Here is a 17,399-nt window from a genome sequence, read left to right as displayed (position 1 = left end):
CAATTCCAGTTACTGCCTCCCCACTGGCTGATTGTTTGGGAGCTGAGAGCCAATAAGGTTCTGGCCAGGCTCCACCAGCAGTGGATGGAGGCAGGGCACACTCCACCAACATGGAGGAAATAACCAAAGCTGGGTGTTGTAATAGTGGAGACCCTTCCCTGCTCGCATGATGGAGGGACGACCGGGCCACATTTGAGGGGCTTTGTTACATGGGCTCCTGCTCCCAGTTCTGAGCTCCGTTCAGTGAGATTTCAGATATAAACTTGAGTGAAAGAAAGGGTTCAAATGTGAGAGTCTCACAATTCGGACATAAGAATTGAAGTGTCTGCGATACTATTCAGTCATTGTGGCCATTCAATCCCTTACTCTTCTTACTCCTGGGTGAATTCTGTGCCACTGCGCACATGCAAAATTCATGCCCCCTGCAGATTTTTTTCCTCTGCTGTGGCATCAGAAGAGAGGGCAGCTGGTTCACCAGCTGGAGCAGCCAGCCAAGGAGAGGGAAGGAGCAAAGGCTGCTTTTCCTTACAGTGACATGCTTGTGGGGCCAGCTGAGGGGAGGGATGGTATATGGGGGGGACGGATACAGCGGGGCACACATGGCTGCTGGGGGGGGGGTCACAGAGTGGGGTTCAGAAGGGCTAGTGGGGGGGAAAGAGTGAGGCAGGGGCACAGGAGCTAGTGGGGTGACAGTAAAGAGCCAACAGCTGAATGAGAGTGGGGTGCAGGGACACATGGGGATTGGGAGGGGGGGAGCAGGGAAAGACGGGGACAGATATGCCTGAATGAATGGGAGAGGCTGGGGTCAGCCTGGTCTGCATTGGGCAGGCTCTCCAACTCCCTAATAATCCCTCCCTCAAAAAAAAAAAAAAAACCAATTCTCACCCACACTCAACAACCCTCCAGGTTCACTCCCAGGCTCCCAGCAATTACTTCCCTCTCCCTCAGCTCCTCGTTACCCCTAACTCTCCCAAGCCTTTGCACTGCTTCTGAGGGGTGCAGGAAATAAGTTTCTATATTGTAGTATAAATGAATTATTACTCAAACTTCTGTATTAATATGGCTAGTAAGGAATCTATCTGTCAAAAAACATTTCCTGAATCTTTTTTGTTGTCTGTATTGTTACAGACATACTTACTGACAAGTATTTTGAAATAAAGTACCAAAATAAATGAAACTGGTGTGATTATATTGTGTTATTTTGACAAATAAAATATGCAGAATTTTAAAATATTGTGTGCAGAATTTTTAATTTTTTTGGTGCAGAATTCCCCCACAAATACCTTTCTGATGAGATTACCAACAAGGAACCCATCTGTTGGCATTTGTGAAGGAAAATGGTTTCTTCTTGTCTGCTAGAAACCTGATGCAAACTATCAAACTAATTTTACTTAGGCCAATGAACAGTCATCGCTAGTAATAAACCTATGAATTAGACCACTGTCCTCAAAAGCAGAGAAGCATATCTTAGCTTTCCTAAGGTCTGTAAAACATTGGTACTGAAAACATTAATTGAAATAAGTTCTTCCAACATGTATAAAAATAATGAAAGCAGCTGAGTAACGGACTTTGCACCAAAAAAATACATTTTCAGGCTATGATGTGAATGGTATTTATCTGGAATTGAGGGTCAGTGGCAGGCTGAAATAACCACCATGACAGCCCCATGCACCGATCTCCTCTGAATTAGCAAAATAAACAGAAAGTGACTAGACCAAGTTTCAGGAGTTGCTTTAAACTTTCTACGCTTTGTGGTAAATCTCTTATTGTGAGCAGAAGACACTCGCAAGTTAAAAACAGTCCAATCTAATGAGACAAATAAAAGGAGTTGCGGAAGCTGAGCACCTCTGAAAGTCAGGCCCTTCGTCAACATATGCACAGTATAATGTACCTCACTAAGTCAGGAGACCGAATAATTCCTTCCACAATGTTATCACGAATTTGCTGGCGATCATTTTCATGAATGTTGAATGGAAATACAGCTTCTCCTGGTGGTGGTTCCCGATCCGGCCAGTACTGCGTCACCATGTTCTTCAGGTAAATGGCAGCTAAATTACAGAAAAAATCCTAACATAGCAGCATGGAAAGGATTACTTAAATTCAGTTCTGTAGCAAAGTCTCTACCATTCAATGTGGATTACAACTGAAGGTGGTACAAAGTGATGCTGAACAACAAACAGAGCAGAAGGCTAAGAACTACTGAATATCTGTCCTTTAGCAAATATTAGAGAGACAAGATGGGTGAAGCAATATCTTTTATTGGACCAATATCCGCTGGTGACAGAGAGAAGCTTTCAAGCAACACAGAGCTCTTAGTACCTTTCCCAGATCTGAAGAAGAGTGTCACAACTAAATACAAGATCAAATAGATAATTTAGCATAAGTTGTTGTGGGAGATCTTAGTCAACGAACCCAAGCTTTTCATCACTAGAAACATCAGGGTCAAATGTGTGGTCCTAAACAGAATATGGGATTATTTCAGCCAGCCTTTACTGGACAGTATTCTTTATTACAACCAGATTTGCAAAACTGTCACAACAATTTACCAGCCTAGGCACAAAAGCTACTCATCTGTCATTTGTCATAGTTATAATGAATGGAAATTACAATATTTCACTCAATTTCAAAATAACCTACTCACCCACAGTAAGTAGAGTTTTGCAGGGCTGACTTAAAACAAAGCATAACTGTACGTTCTACGTGGGAGAACTGCCTGGTATCGAACTGGCATGGAGCATACCTTTTATTCCAGCAAAAAGGTCCACTGTAACGTCCCCAAGTCTTATCTCATCATTAAAATTCTCTGTAATTCCACAGAGATGTTCCCTATCGCCTTTAATGAAAGGTCATTAAAAAGTGGTATCTGGTAATCCTTAGCTGAAAATATCACTTACTCCTAAAGAATGCCTGTAACTATTCTTTCAGACATAACATTAGCAGAAAGTTCTTAATAAACCTTTAGAATACTAATCCTTTCACTATTTTCTTTTTAGTTAATTCCCGATTGGGATTTTAAAGCATATTAAAGCATGAATCAGGCACATTGGAGTAGAATATTTTTCTCAATTTTGACAGATTGAAGAGTATTAACCAAATTCTGTAGTTTGTGTGCAAAGCATGTTAAAAGGGTCAAGTGGATGTCAGAAATTAAAAAACTTGTTTTTCAGATGGACCAGAGTATTCAGACAAAAACCGGACCAGAACAACCAATACAATAGCTTAACACACTGAGGTCACACCAGGACATGTGCTTTCTACATGGATTGTGATTTTGAATAAATTCTTGCTCGCACAGCAACTGTAGCATTCTGTTGATTTAGCAATTTGGTATAAATTTACTGTCTTTCCATTCCCCACCTCCTTCCCTCCAAAAAATACTGAAATATGTTCCACACGTACATTTGTTTTGTTCTGACAAATTAAAATAAGAGTCTACTTTATTAAAATGACCATATGAATGAAGTGACACCTGAATGAAGTGCCTCCCTTTATGCCAACATGGTCCTAACAATGCCATTCACAGTTGGATTATCTACGATAATATACAGGCCAAATAAGATGAACAGCATACATCAGCATGCCCCAATGCATTCAGGGGATTAACTGGTCTTTTTAACTCCCCCCCCCCCCCCCCTCAAAAAAACAACCCCCCCCCACCTCCTATGGAAAATTCTATTTCATATGCTAAAAAGAGAACTGTGAGTGAAAAACCCCCATCAAACTCTTCTTGGAAAAGTGGAATACTCACTGTTCTAATTAAAGGTTCACATTTAGCCACCTATTGTACAGGATTAATCAACATGTTTTATAAACAAACAATTTAGGTCCTGATCCTGCAAAGAGTTACACACATGCTTAATATTAACTATACCACACACCCGGTATCACATGCATATGAGGATTCTCTTCAAGATGCATTTAGCTAGCTATATACCCATAACTTATCTAAGGGATCTTTCTTGAGATCTGTTTTTGGGGGAAGGGTCTGTAAGTATCTAGCATTGACTCTGGCCATGTTAATAAGGACTTCTATTTCTCTAAGTTAAGGATTCAAAACAGTGACAGACCCATTCAGATAAAATCCCCGATCTCCACATACCCTCTTCATGTGGGCTCCACCTCTCCTCATAAGAAAAAATCTGAGCTCCTCATGCCCTCCTGTATATCCAAATTTTGCCCAGAAAGGGAGGGCAATCGAACTAATCTAAGAGAGATCACTAGAAACACAAGAAAGTAAGGGAGAAGGTTTGGTGTGCCATAACCAGATTTCACCCCCACACCGGAAAGTGAATCACTAAGTCATTATGGCTCCTTCACTGACCTATATTAATTCAAAGGCCAAAATAGAGTCAATTTTAATGACATGACAATAGTTCACCACTTTGTTTTAACATCTTATTGACTTTTTACAATAGGAAGAAAATGAAACAAGAAGTTAGCTCACCTGCTTGACGTACTGGAAATTCAACTTGATCCGAAACTATGATTTGTAGTAGACTGGGAGCAAAATTTATGATCTTGTACGACTGAAATTTATACAAAACAACACAAAGTTAAATTCGTGGGTTTTTTTAAATTTAAAATATTGCATTGCCAAATGAATAAGAAAACTAGGATGACCATTTTTGAGAGAGTTACTACAGTGTTTGGAGACTTTCCACGGGAAGTTGAATGGAAGTTCACTTCTGTCGAATTCACCCCCTCCGGCACCATAAATATTTATTTATGAAACTGAGCACAGATAGGTAAGGAAGTGGCATTAGTGATGTGACAAAGGCACTTTCTTGGAGATTCTGAGATATTACATACTTAGACAAAACTGACTACAAATAATAACCTCTGCAGAAGTGCCTGAATTATTTAAAAAAAAAAAAAATACTTACCCTAAAAGAGTCAAATGCATATTGATTTGCTTCACAGATACATAGCACTTCAGAGTTTAATGGAAATGCTACCACACTCCCTTTTAAAATCAGTAAATCGTTTAAATAACATTAAAATATATTTGGCAAATGCTTTTGTTATATGCAATATAACTGTTGGATTAAATTTATAGTAACATAAGAGAAAAGTTAAAAATCTGGAAAACCTACTGGACTAGCCATACATAATTAAAATCAAGTGCAGACAGATTAGATTTCAAAGCCACAAGTTTTTGTGTATTTTCTGGGAACTTTTCAGACACTCCATTTTCAGAACATCTGAAGAACTAAGTGGAAACACTGCTTAGTGAACTTCTGAGCAAAGCATGCCAGATTAAAAGGTGAAAATATGATAGCAGTATACTGCCACAATTCAATGGGCGTCCTCCTGCATGAGGAATAGGGAACTCTGCATGGTTCAGTGACTTTTCAGCCTCAGCAACATCTGTAGTTATTAGTCAGTTATGATCTCTTTTCTCTCAGCTCCAGACAATGGATGTTTCAAAGAGCTTTTCCCCAGTGTCTGCATGACAGCAGCTTTCTTTATTTCATCTCCTGTGGAAGGGCTTTACCAATACTCTTCAGATAACTTACATTTGGCAGCTCTAGTGGTTTTGATGGTTTTCCTAGCTGAAAGGTCAGAACTTAAACTAAAAATTGAACACAACTACACTACATCATTTCTTGGACTGCACCTCATTCAACTGCTCAGAAATACACGATGAGGTCTCTTTCTCATGGCCCGGATGCCTTGATCTAGCATTTCCATAATGAGATAATGATAATTTCCATAATGAAATGTGTCCACACTGGCGCTTATGTTGGTGTAACTTATGTTGTCGTTCAGGGGGGTGATTTATTCACCCCCGAGCAACATAAGTTACGCTGATATAAGCTGTAGTGTCAACATAGCCTGACATGATGCCACAGCAGTAACAGCTAGCAACACAACAAATATGCAAGGGCTTCTGGAGACTGATACAGGCTCAAGGAATCTAGATCATTGGTCTTGGATACACACCATCATGCACAAACTGGCAGGTCTCTTTTGCCAACTCTGAGCAGAAAGATCAGAGTCTATTTGTTTCCCACCAGGTTTTTCAGCAAACCAGGTAAGGATTTCCATCTTGACACTATACCCTGGGAGGGCTGGTTATAAGAAGGCTCAGAAAAGCCCTCAAACACACAGAATTGCAGAGAAGGAAGAAGTTACTCGCCTTGTGCAGTAACAATGGTTCTTCTTTGAGTAACTTCCCTATGGGTGCTCCATTGTAGATGTATCTGCGTCCCTGTGCTGCTGACTGGAGAATGTTGGTAGCAGCGTCCACTCAGTCCACGCATGCGTTGCCTCCCCCGCCCCCCATCATCTGCTATGAGGCTAACCAACGGTGTGCAGGTAAACCCTCCTCAGTTTCTTCTCTGCCACAGAGTTTATGATGAGAACTCCAAAGAAGAGGGTACATCATGGATCACTCATAGGGATACATATCATTACTGCACAAGGTGAGTAACTTCTTCTTTGAGTAGTGTCCCTATGTGTGCTCCACTGTATGTGACTCCCGAGAAGTATCCCCCCACTGGAGGTTGGGGCTTCTGAGTCGAGTCTGTTATGGATGAGTGTACCATGGCGCCGAATCTGGTGTCTGCAGCAGAGTCCCCCAGGATGGCATAGTGTTCTGCAAAGGTATGTGCAGATGCCCAGGTAGCTGCTCTGCAGATTTCTGATACAGGGATACCCTTGGAGAATGCAACGGATGAGGAGACCGATCTCGTAGAATGTGTGCAGATTGTAGATAGGGGTGCTAAGTTGCAAATCTGATAGAGTTTGATACAGTTTGAGACCCATTTAGAGAGTCTTTGAGCTGAAATCGCTGTACCTCTAGACCTGTCCGCAACGGCGAGGAAGAGACTTGGAGATTTTCTAAAAACTCTTGTCCTATCCAAATAAAAGGCGTATGGAGGATGGCTTCCTTATTATCCTGATAAAGCTTGGGATAAAATGTTGAAAGTGAATGAGTTGATTCATGTGAAATGCGGAAATCAATTTGGGGTGAACTTGGGATGTGGTCTAAGTGGAACTTTGTCACGGAAGAACACTGTGAAGGGGAGATACGCTATCAGTGCTGCTCTCTGATAGCGCATCTTCCCTATCCTCTTGCCGAGATAATGGCGATCAGGAACGCTGTCTTCATGGAAAGGTGAGTTAAAGAACAAGTGGCCACAGGTACAAAGGGCGGTCTAGTCAGTCCTTTTAATACTACACTGAGGTCCCATTATGGGGCAGGAAGCTTGGGTTGGGGAAAGAGGTTCGCTATGTCTTTGAGAAACCTCTTCATAGTCAGGTGGGGAAAAACTGAGTACCCTTCCACCTTCCGGTGGAAGGTTGCTATTGCTGCTAAGTGTACTTTTAACAAGCTAATGAAAGTCGCAATTACTTGAGCTCCAACAAACAGTCTTGGACAGTGGTCTCAACCAGGAGTATGCATACCCCTGGGGGTATGCAATGGTCTTCTAGGGGGTATATCAAATCATCTAGATATTTGCCTAGTTTTACAACAGCTACATAAAAAGCACTAGCAAAGTCACTACAAACTAAAATTTCATATGACTTGTTATACTGCTCTATATACTATACACTAAATGTAAGTAAAATATTTATATTCCAATTGATTTATTTTATAATTATATGGTAAAAATTAGAAAATAAGCAATTTTTCAGTAATAGTGAGCTGTGACATTTTTGTATTTTTATGCCTGATTTTGTAAGCAAGTAGTTTTTAAGTGAGGTGAAACTTAGGGGTACTCAAGATAAATCAGACTCCTGAAAGGGGTACAGTAGTCTGGAAAAGTTGAGAGCCACTGGACTATGGGTAGAGTGGTGGTATCTGGTGTGACCCTTTTGGATTGGCACCAGATCCAGAATCTGGACCACTTCTGTAGGTAAATGCAATGGATAGCCACTTTAATAACACTTCTTGTACCTCTTCAGAACATGATGTTTCTAAGTGCTGGAACCATGAAGGCTTTGAGCTGTAGTATCTGTAGGTTGGTGATGAAGCGTGCATCTCTCACTCTGCAAGAGGAGGTAAGGAGCGATTGGAAGAGTCATCGGTAGACACAGCACCAGTTGTGACAGGTAAGGGTACCACATCTGCCTGGGCCAGGTGGGAGCGATCAATATTATGTTTGCTTTTTCTCTTTTTACTTTCAACCAGGACTTTCAGCAATAGAGGGAATGGGGGAAAAGGCGTAAAGGAGGCCCTTCTCCCATGAGAGGAGGAGAGAATCCCCCATGGAGCGCTGGCTGATGCCTGTTCTGGAGCGGTACCATGGGCGTTTCTTGTTCTGAGAAGTAGCGAAGAAGTCTACTATCTGTGTCCCCCCACCATTGGAATATATTGCAGAGTACCACTGAGTCTATCTTCCACTCATGATTGTGGGGGAATTTGTGGCTGAGACTGTCCACTGTCATGTTGTGTACTCCTAGTAGGTAAGCCACTGATATTGTAACAGTGTGGGAAACGCACCAGTTCCATAGCTTTAGTGCTTCCATACAAAGAGAGGGTGATCTCGCGCCTCCTTGTCGGTTTATGTAATACATGCAGGCTATATTATACATCATGATCTTTGTGTGTGTGCGCCTCTGATCATCGGCAGGAAGTGAATATATACGTTCCTGAACACTCCGAGTTCAAGTAAATTGATATGAAGGCACGTCTCAGATGAAGACCATTTGCCCTGTACTGTGAGACCATTGAGATGTGTGCTCCATCTTATGAGGGATGCGTAGGTAGTGAGTAGTAGTGATGGGGGAGGTTGAACGAACAAGATTCCCATGCAGGTGTTTGCTGGGTCTTTCCACCCATTCAGGGATTGTTTGATTTTGGTGGGCATCAATAGCAGTTTGTCTATGTTGTCCTTTTCAGTCTGTAAACCTAACTGAACCATGATTGGAGGCATCTCATGCAGTGTCCTGCATGAAGTATCAGCGATGTGCCCCGGCCATGTGTTCCAGAAGCTAAAGGCAATGTCTGTCCAATATCTGGGGGCTGGATGCATTGTCTCTATAAGTGTGGAGAGACTGAGGAATCTGTGATGTGGGAGGAGCGCTCTCGCTTGGACTGAGTCGAGGTCCACTCTTATGAATTCTAGTTTCTGTACCGGTATTAATGTTGATTTTTGTGCACTGATTTGCAGGCCCAGGTTCTTGAATAGATCCAGGGTAGTCTGGGTAATGCGCTGGGCTTTGGTGAAGGAACACGCCGTGAGGAGGCAATCATCCAGGTAAGAGTAAATCATAATGCCCTGGGAGACTAAGTGGGCTGCAACTACCAAGATGACTTTGGAGAATACTCTGCAGACCTCTAAGGTGCTAAAAGGGAGTATTCTGTACTGGTAGTGGTCTTGACCAAGTGTGAATCTGAGGTGTCATCTGTGATTCAATATGATCAAAATGTGAAAGTAAGCATCTTGAAGGTCAAGGGCCGAGAACCAGTCTCCCTTTTCTAATGCTGGGATAATCATTGCCAATGTGACCATCCTGAACTTCTGAGCCTTGACAAATTTGTTGAGCACTCTGAGGTCTAGTACGGGTCTCCAACCTCCCTTTTTCTTGGGTATCAGGAAGTAGCGAGAGTAAAAGCCTTTGCCTCTTAGATGTATGAGCACTGGCTCTACAGCTCCTACGCTGAGGGGATGGTCAATCTCGTCTCATAGCAGGCTCTTGTGAGAAGGGTCCCTGAAGATGGATGGGGACAGATGTTGGCAGGGAGGAGTTGTGAAGTGGATTGAATACCCATCTCGAATAATCTCCAAAACCCATTTGTCGGAGGTTATCCTTTCCCAGGTGCTGCGGAGCGGGGTGAGATGGCATCCATAGGGATGAGGGAGGTTTTTCAGTGTTGGATAGCATTGAGGAGAGTGGTCTACAGGCACCTTGACTAACCCACCAAACTGTCATTTTAAGGTGGATGGCTAGGAAGAAGGAGGTTGAGTCTGATGGTTTCCATTTGGGGAACCTGGACTTCTTTCTCTGGAGTTCATAAAATCTCTGAGATGAATACTGTGACAAAACGGGGTCTGAACGAAGACTGGGGGCTTTTCTCTTCTGCCCAGGTGTGTAGATTCCGAGCGATCAAAGAGTAGCCCTGGAATCTTTTAAACTAAAGTAAGGAGGGAAGCATCCATTTTCTCAGTGAACAGTTTTGTACCTTCAAAAGGAAGGTCCTCCACAGTTGTTTGCACATCTTTGGGGAACCTGGATAAGTGCAGCAAAGAGGTTCATCTCATCACGACGGCAGTAGAGATGGAGTGTGCCACTGTGTCAGATGCATTGAGTGCACACTGGAGTGATGTCTTTGCTTTAAATTGCTCTTTGTACAAATCTGAGAGCTGCTCAATAAAGGAAATGAGTTTTGAGTAGTTTAAGTAATTGTATTTTGCCATTAAGGCTTGCTAGTTCACAATATGGAACTGAAGAGAGGCTGATGAATATATTTTTCTCCCAAAAAGATCTAGATGCTTCCAGTCCTGGTCGTAGGGTGTGGATGTGAGATGGGGTTGGCAGCCTCTTGAATTCACCACATCCAAGATGATCAAACTGGGAGGTGGGTGGGAGAAGAGAAATTCCGTGTCTTTCGCTGGCACATAATGCTTTTTGTTGGCCCGCTTGCATGTTGGTGGGACCGACACAGGAGTCGGCCGTATGAGTTTGGCAGCGTCCAAGAGGGCCTCATTAATAGGGAGGGCCACTCTGGATGAGGTAGAAGAATGTAAAATGTCCACTAGTTTGTGGTGTGACTCAGTCACCTCCTGTAGTGCTATCTACAGTGCCTCTGCCACCCGCTGGGCCAGCTCCTGAAACAGCTTAAAGTCATCTGCCAACGATGGTGATGGGGGCATCCCCACCTCGTCTGGTGATGACGATGAGAAATTAGTCTGGGGGATAGCTTTCTCCTTGACTTCTGCCTCTTGTTCTTCTCTTAATTGTTCAGGAGGCTAGGATGCCCTCGTTGCAGCAGCTGAAGGAGGATGTCTCCTTGGCTCTTGATGGGCCACGCTAGTGCCATTGGAAGCACGATGTCTGTGTGCCTGCCTACGATCCCATTAGGGCCACTGGGGAGGGGCGCTAGTTGGTACAATGGCTGCCCATACCAAGGAGACTGGGGATCAGAGGGATGGCATGGTTGAGGTCCATACTGGAATTGGGCACCGTAGGGTGGATGAGAGGAGCAGCGGGAGAACACGTCTTCTTTCTCACTATCAGACTCAGTGGATGAAAAAGGTGGAGTATGGCATGATGTTGCCAGTGAGTCTGGAGCTCTGGGTGGACTTGGTACTGAGGCCCCAGTACTGAATAAAGGAGAATCCAGTGCACCACACACGAAAGGTCTGTTGCGTATCGGAAGTCTGGCAGTGCTAAAGGCGTCGGTACCGGTGGTGGTTGTTGGTGCCGAGATGTCTGCACCGAAGGAGTTGGTGATGTGAACCTGATAGTATGGTCTGCTGGTGCCTGGCATGACGAAGATGGTACTGATGTTGATGTCCACACCATAGGAGCCTTCCCCAGGGCAGCTTTTCTGGATTTTTCGCACCCAGTCAGTACTGATGATTCCTTGCCTGTGCCCTTTGGGTCCTTATGCAGCCCAACATGCTCTGTTGGGGCGGTACCGTGTGAGCCTTGGGTACCGGACTTAGAGAGCTTCAGTGCCATCAGTACTGATGACACTGAGCAAGCCAAAAATCATTTTCGGATAGGTCAGGGCTTGCTGTGGAGACTCATGGCCCTTTTCTTAGAGGTCTTGCGTGAGTGGCTTGTGGGTGTCTTCTTGGGCTCACCTCCCTTAGAAGTAGAGGGTTGCAGTGAGGCTTCCCATCGTCCAGGTCTTGACACAGTTCAGAGGGTGGTTGAAGGGCCACCTGTATTAAGAGAGCCTTGCAGCTCAGTTCTCTAACCTTTCTGGATCTGGCCATCAGTTGTTGGCACAAACCACATTTCTGTGGTATGTGGTTCTCTCCCCAGGCAGTGGACCCACTGAGTGTCAGTCACCAGGATAAATTCCTTGCAACTAAGACACTTCTTGAAGCCCTGTGAATCAGGCATACCCTGTACAGAGGGGTTCCCAGACCCGGGGGAGAGGAAGGAGAGGGTCAAAGAAAAATGATGTCCAAAATAAAGTAGGATTTATTTATTTTTAATAATAAAGATTAAAAAAAGAAAAAGAAAAGGAAGCTCCAAAAAAGGTAGCTAAAATTAACAATTCTGAAGAAGTTAATGATCTGCTAATGGACAGCTAAATCTCCATCTTTAGCCAGGGGCGGTTGAGAAGAAACTGAGGAGGGTTTGTCTGCACATTGTTGGTTAGCCTCGTGGCAGAGCATGGGGGGGGAGGCAGGCTGAATGGAGACTGCCACGAAAATTCTCTGATCAGAGGTGCAGACACACCTACAATGGAGCACCCATAAGGACACTACTCAAAGAAGGATTTTTTTTTTTTTTTTTTTATAATTTGGGATGGGGGTTTTAAAATTGAGGTTTTTATAAAAAAGAGCTAGTAGCACAATGAATGAGTCACTGCCTAAACTCCAAAACAAATACAATTTGGATCACACATGATCCACTGGGCTGGATTCAAAGAAATGGAAAGAAATCATTAGCTCTCTGTCCAGCCCCACAATTCTTCACCAACTAAAGGTGAATCAAGATTCCTTCTGTAGGTTCAATTAATAGTTCTGTCACTGCAACACCTTTGCCAAATCACTTAACTTTCTGGCTCTCAGTTTACTCATCTGCAAAACTGGTTTGATTCTAACCTGCTTTGTGCTTGGAGGCTTAATCTTTGTAAAGTAATTTGAGATCTCAAATAAAAATGGATGTATCAGTGCAAAGTATTCTCTTCATCAGTTCCCTCTCTACAGATATATAAATTCAGTAAGCCTCAGAAGAAACAATGTAATCTATTTACAAGTTATAATACACATTTATCTGTTACGTTTTGAAAAATAAATTTGTGCAAGTCAAGTGGTTGTAGTGAGATTGTAACATATTGGGTCCCAAACTCCATCTTTCTATCGCGAGACCTAGGGCCTGGAGTCTCTGGAAGTCAGGAGGGCCATGCATAAATCTCCACAAATTGCCTCTGGCTAATTGAAGGTAGGTTGGTGATAAGGCGCAAGATAAATGCTTCAGGATCTCCTCACCAGAGAAAGGCTTTCCGGAGATGGAAGAGGAAGTAAGAAGGGATACTAGAGGATTAACAGAATGTTCTTAAAGGAAAAAACACTGGTTAAAAAACTGTGTGTGGACTATTAGTTTTATTTGCATTTCTTTTTTAATTAAATAATGTTTTCACTATTACACACATAAAAGGTTGCCAGTTTCATCAAAAGTGACGTAGGCCTGGTCGACAAAAAGGTTTTGTACCAGCAAAACTATTTTAACTACGGGTGTGATTTTTTTTTTTACTGAAATAGTTGTACCAGTACAACCTCTACTATGGACCCAGCTATACTGGTATAACTTGTTCCTCTTCACACATAGGCTAGGTCTACACTACAGCGGGGGGTTGACCTAAGATACGCAACTTCAGCTACGTGAATAGCGTAGCTGAAGTGGCCTATTTTAGGTCGACTTACCTGGCTGTGAGGACGGCGGCAAGTCGACCACTGCCGTGCCGCCGTCAACTCCGCTACCGCCTCTTGCCGCGGTGGATTTCCGGAGTCGACGGTAGAGCCATCAGGGATCGATTTTATCGCGTCTTCACTAGACGCGGTAAGTCGATCCCCGATAGACCGATTGCTGCCCGCCGATCCGGCGGGTAGTGAAGACGTGCCCATAGGAAAAAGTAGTACTGGTATAAGCATCTTTATACCAATATAACTGTGTCCACACTAAGGGGATTGTACTGCTTTAACTATACCAGTATAAGGTGGTACAACTTTTGTGTTTAGACAAGCCGTTAGTGACCAAAAGAGGTGTATTCTTGGTATAATTGCTGGCATATGACATAAATCAGCATCTGGATTCTGAGATATGAAAGTGTAATTCCAGGTCAGTATTGTCATAGGATTTACTATAGTTTGACAAGGCTTTAAAGCCTTGCTCCACAGGTTAGCACTGAAATGTTTCAGAATTCCAAGGGCAAAAATGAATATCTAACTGATTATCTTCAGTTTTCATTCTTCAGGCAACATTTTTGTTCCATTCATTCAGGGATTAGTGTTAAAGCCAGTGCTGTATGCATTAGTATGTCATAACAAGATAACCTGATACGTGTCAGTTAAATCCATAATGCTCACTCACTCTAGGAACAGGAGGCCTCCAAAAATATTACACATTTCTCTTAATTCCAGGAATCACTTTTTAAACCAGATTAAAAAATCCTGTCAGTTTTCCTTAAAAAAATACATGCTTTTTAAAACATTGTTAAGTACCCCTGCAACCTTGAAACTGAACCAGAATCCTGAACAACAATTATATTGCTAGTAATCTGCAGTCATCACATCTTTCATCTGATGATCCCAAAAATCTTCAAAACTTTCTTTAAGCTTTGTAACACTCATGTGCAACAAATCAATGACACAGTCAGGAACATGATCCAGGAATCCAGACAATCATTCTTTTGCTCAACCCTGCCAAACATACAGCAGTTTGTTAGTGTAGTTTTGCTCCCATATATTGTTTTTAATAAGGATAAAACAAGCACTGATGCATTTGTTTTTGTGTTTTTTAAATAAATATGGACTTTGTAAAATAAAGAAGGTGGCAACATTTTGATATAACCACCCCTCACAGCATTTCAAATGCCCATTATCAATCAACAGTGAACAGAACTTGCCACCACTAAAAGTGAGAGTGTTAGATATAACTAATTCAGGAGTGGTTTTAAATTGCAAGCGTGGAAAATTAGAATAAGGACAAATTTCTAAACTGAACCTGAATCCTGCGAAGCCTTATTAATCATTTCAATTAATATAGTGAAGACCCCGAAAGGTGGGTCTCTTCAAAATAAGTTCAAAACTGAAGTTATTCTTCTATATTCCATCAAAATACCTATGTTACGAGAATTTTAAGATTGTATGACAAACCAAAACTCAGGAAGTGTCAAAATTATGATTGCAGGCATAAACTTAACTGTATACCCTCGTGCCATTACAGTAGTCTAAATATATGACCACCTGATATACTGTGATATCTGAGAAAGAGTATCACAGTTTTTCCAGAACCTTATATACACAAACACTGCATAATCTATACATCTAATGTATATATCAGGAATCCATGAGAGTCAATGTACAATATTCATAGTGAATGGTGTGTGGCACACAAGCATTGCAACCTGCACATACAATGTACTGAAGTATTGTACATTATATGTATTACTTGAAAAACTAGTACACAATCATGTATTTCAAGTCTAATGCACATGTACAAGACCACCAAATTAAGAATTCAGGTGCAACCTTTACTTTGACATTTCCTGACTCATATTTTTAAGCTCACAAACTTAGTTAAGAAAGTGAAGGCACTGATCCTGCAACTGGTGCTACACGGGCAGACCTCTATAACCACACAGGTTCCCAGGGAAGTCAGTGGAACTCCACAGCGGCACAGAAGTCTCTTCATACATAGCCAGTTGCAGTATCAATGCCTTAACTTTCAAACACTGCAGGGGAATATTTTTTTCACAACAAAATGTCTCATCAGATTTTCCTGTTAATTGTGGAAATATTTCTATTGTACTTCAGGTTTATACCATTTTAAATTTCAGCTGACAATCCCTTTAAGCATTGTTTCCATTTAGGAGCTGTCTGTAGTTAGAGTCCACTGGTGCCTAGGACCAAGCTGGCCCTGCCCTTATCACCACTCCACAGAGACTACAAAACCAGCTGTCAGATGCTGAAAGTGACAGATTCCCCCATCCGCACAGGCTCAACAGACAGCTCAGGTGAAGGGGGAGAGGGAGTTATGGTGCTCGCTAGGTCCCCCTCGCTGCCCTCCCCCCCCGCCTTCACTCCCCATAGAGATGAGCACCACAAGCACTAGCATCACTGGGGCTGGGGTCCAGCGCAGGGTTGAGAGCAGCGCATGGAGGCCCAGCGCTGACAGCGCTCACAGGACGCCTGACGCGCGGCAGGTGGTGGCCGGGGCAGCCATGAAGCAGAAGCTCCCGGGCAAGATGCTTCGGGGATGTCCAGGCTCCCTCGGGGGTTTTCTTGACCCCTCTGCCGCCCCCACTTTACCCTACCAGGAGCGAAGGGGGCTGGCAGGGCACAGAGGGAATCCGCCTGCCCTTGGCCAAGCCGGGGAAGAGCCACAGGGCAGCGCCCAGGGGCCGGGGGAGCCCCCGCACACTCACACACGGGCTGTGGTGCAGGGGCGAGCAGCCCCCGGCCCCGGGCAGCGCGAGGGGAAGAGGGCGAGGGACCGGCAGAGCAGTGCGGAGACTCCCCCAGCCGCCGGGAGCGGGAGCGGCGGGGGGGGGGCGATCACCGGGACTCCCCCCGCGCCGGGGCCCCGTCTCCGCGGGCGAAGGGGCAGGGCCCGGCCTCGGCCCCCTCACCTGATTGAGCTCGTTCTCGGCCGCGATGCGCAGCTTGGGGTCGATGGTGCCCTTGAGGGCCTGGATGATCCTGTTGGGATCCATGTCGCCCCCGACGCCGGGAGGCAGCGCTTCGCCGCCCCGAGAGCCGCCCCCCGCCCCGCAATCACCAGCTCGCTCCGCTCCCCGCGGCCATTCACACCGGTGCGCGCGACAGCCGGGCGTCGGGAAATGGGGGCTGCTTTACGGCCACCGCGCCTCCTTCAGCTTCTTGCAGCCGGGGCAAGGGAAAGGAGGCCACCATACTGTTGTACGGAAAGGGACAGTGGCATTGCAGAGCTGCTTTACGGCGGCTACCACAGCACGCCCTGTCCCCCATGGGGGCGGCCATGCTGTGGTACGGAAACTTGTCTCCTTGACCGCCCTCCCGGCGCCGCTGGTCCTGTCATTACTGTTTGACGGGAGGGTGACAGGTGCCCCCGGTCGCCACGCAACTGGAGTTTTGCTTAAGTGGGTGGAGGGATGGAGGTGTGCACCTCCCCCAGGGGGGGAGGAGCATAGGCACAGGTGCTCCCTCCAGCTTTTTCCTGGGCAGGGGAGAGATTGTTCCCCTGGAAACTGTTCAGGGGGGTTGTCTATGGGGAGGGTGTCAAAGCTGCTCCACTCAGCAGCTTGAAGGTGTTTGGGGGGTTTAGGTCAGTGGGTCTCAAACTTTTGTACTGGTGACCCCTTTCACACAGGAAGCCTCTGAGTGTGACCCCCTCTTATAAATTAAAATAACGTTTGTATATATTTAACACCATTATAAGTGCTGGATGTAAAGCAGTGTTTGGGGTGGAGGCTGACAGCTCGCGACCCCCCCAAGTAATAACCTCATGACCCCCTGAGGGGTCCAGACCCCCAGTTTGAGAACCCCTGGTTTAGGTGTTTCTGTCCC

General features: G+C 44.5%; 1 protein-coding gene across 1 annotated transcript in view; it reads right to left on the bottom strand.

Moving 5' to 3' along the window:
* IPO8 (importin 8) overlaps positions 1-16,597 on the bottom strand; it is a 72,166-nt gene extending 55,569 nt beyond the window's left edge. Inside the window, exons 1-3 of the mRNA XM_026657491.2 lie at positions 16,484-16,597; positions 4,445-4,526; positions 1,892-2,048 (exon numbers count right to left, since the gene is read on the bottom strand). Of these exons, the coding sequence (XP_026513276.1) occupies positions 1,892-2,048; positions 4,445-4,526; positions 16,484-16,567 (323 nt within the window). The 5' untranslated portion in view covers positions 16,568-16,597. The remainder of the gene's footprint in view (positions 1-1,891; positions 2,049-4,444; positions 4,527-16,483) is intronic.
* Between the last annotated feature and the right edge of the window lie 802 nt (positions 16,598-17,399).

The sequence above is a fragment of the Terrapene carolina genome, unplaced genomic scaffold (assembly GCF_002925995.2).
Source record: "Terrapene carolina triunguis isolate 2854851 unplaced genomic scaffold, T_m_triunguis-2.0 Scaffold247, whole genome shotgun sequence".
NCBI lineage: Eukaryota > Metazoa > Chordata > Testudines > Emydidae > Terrapene > Terrapene triunguis.
Note: the sequence above shows the minus strand (reverse complement) of the source record. Positions and strands in the feature narration are given on the sequence as shown.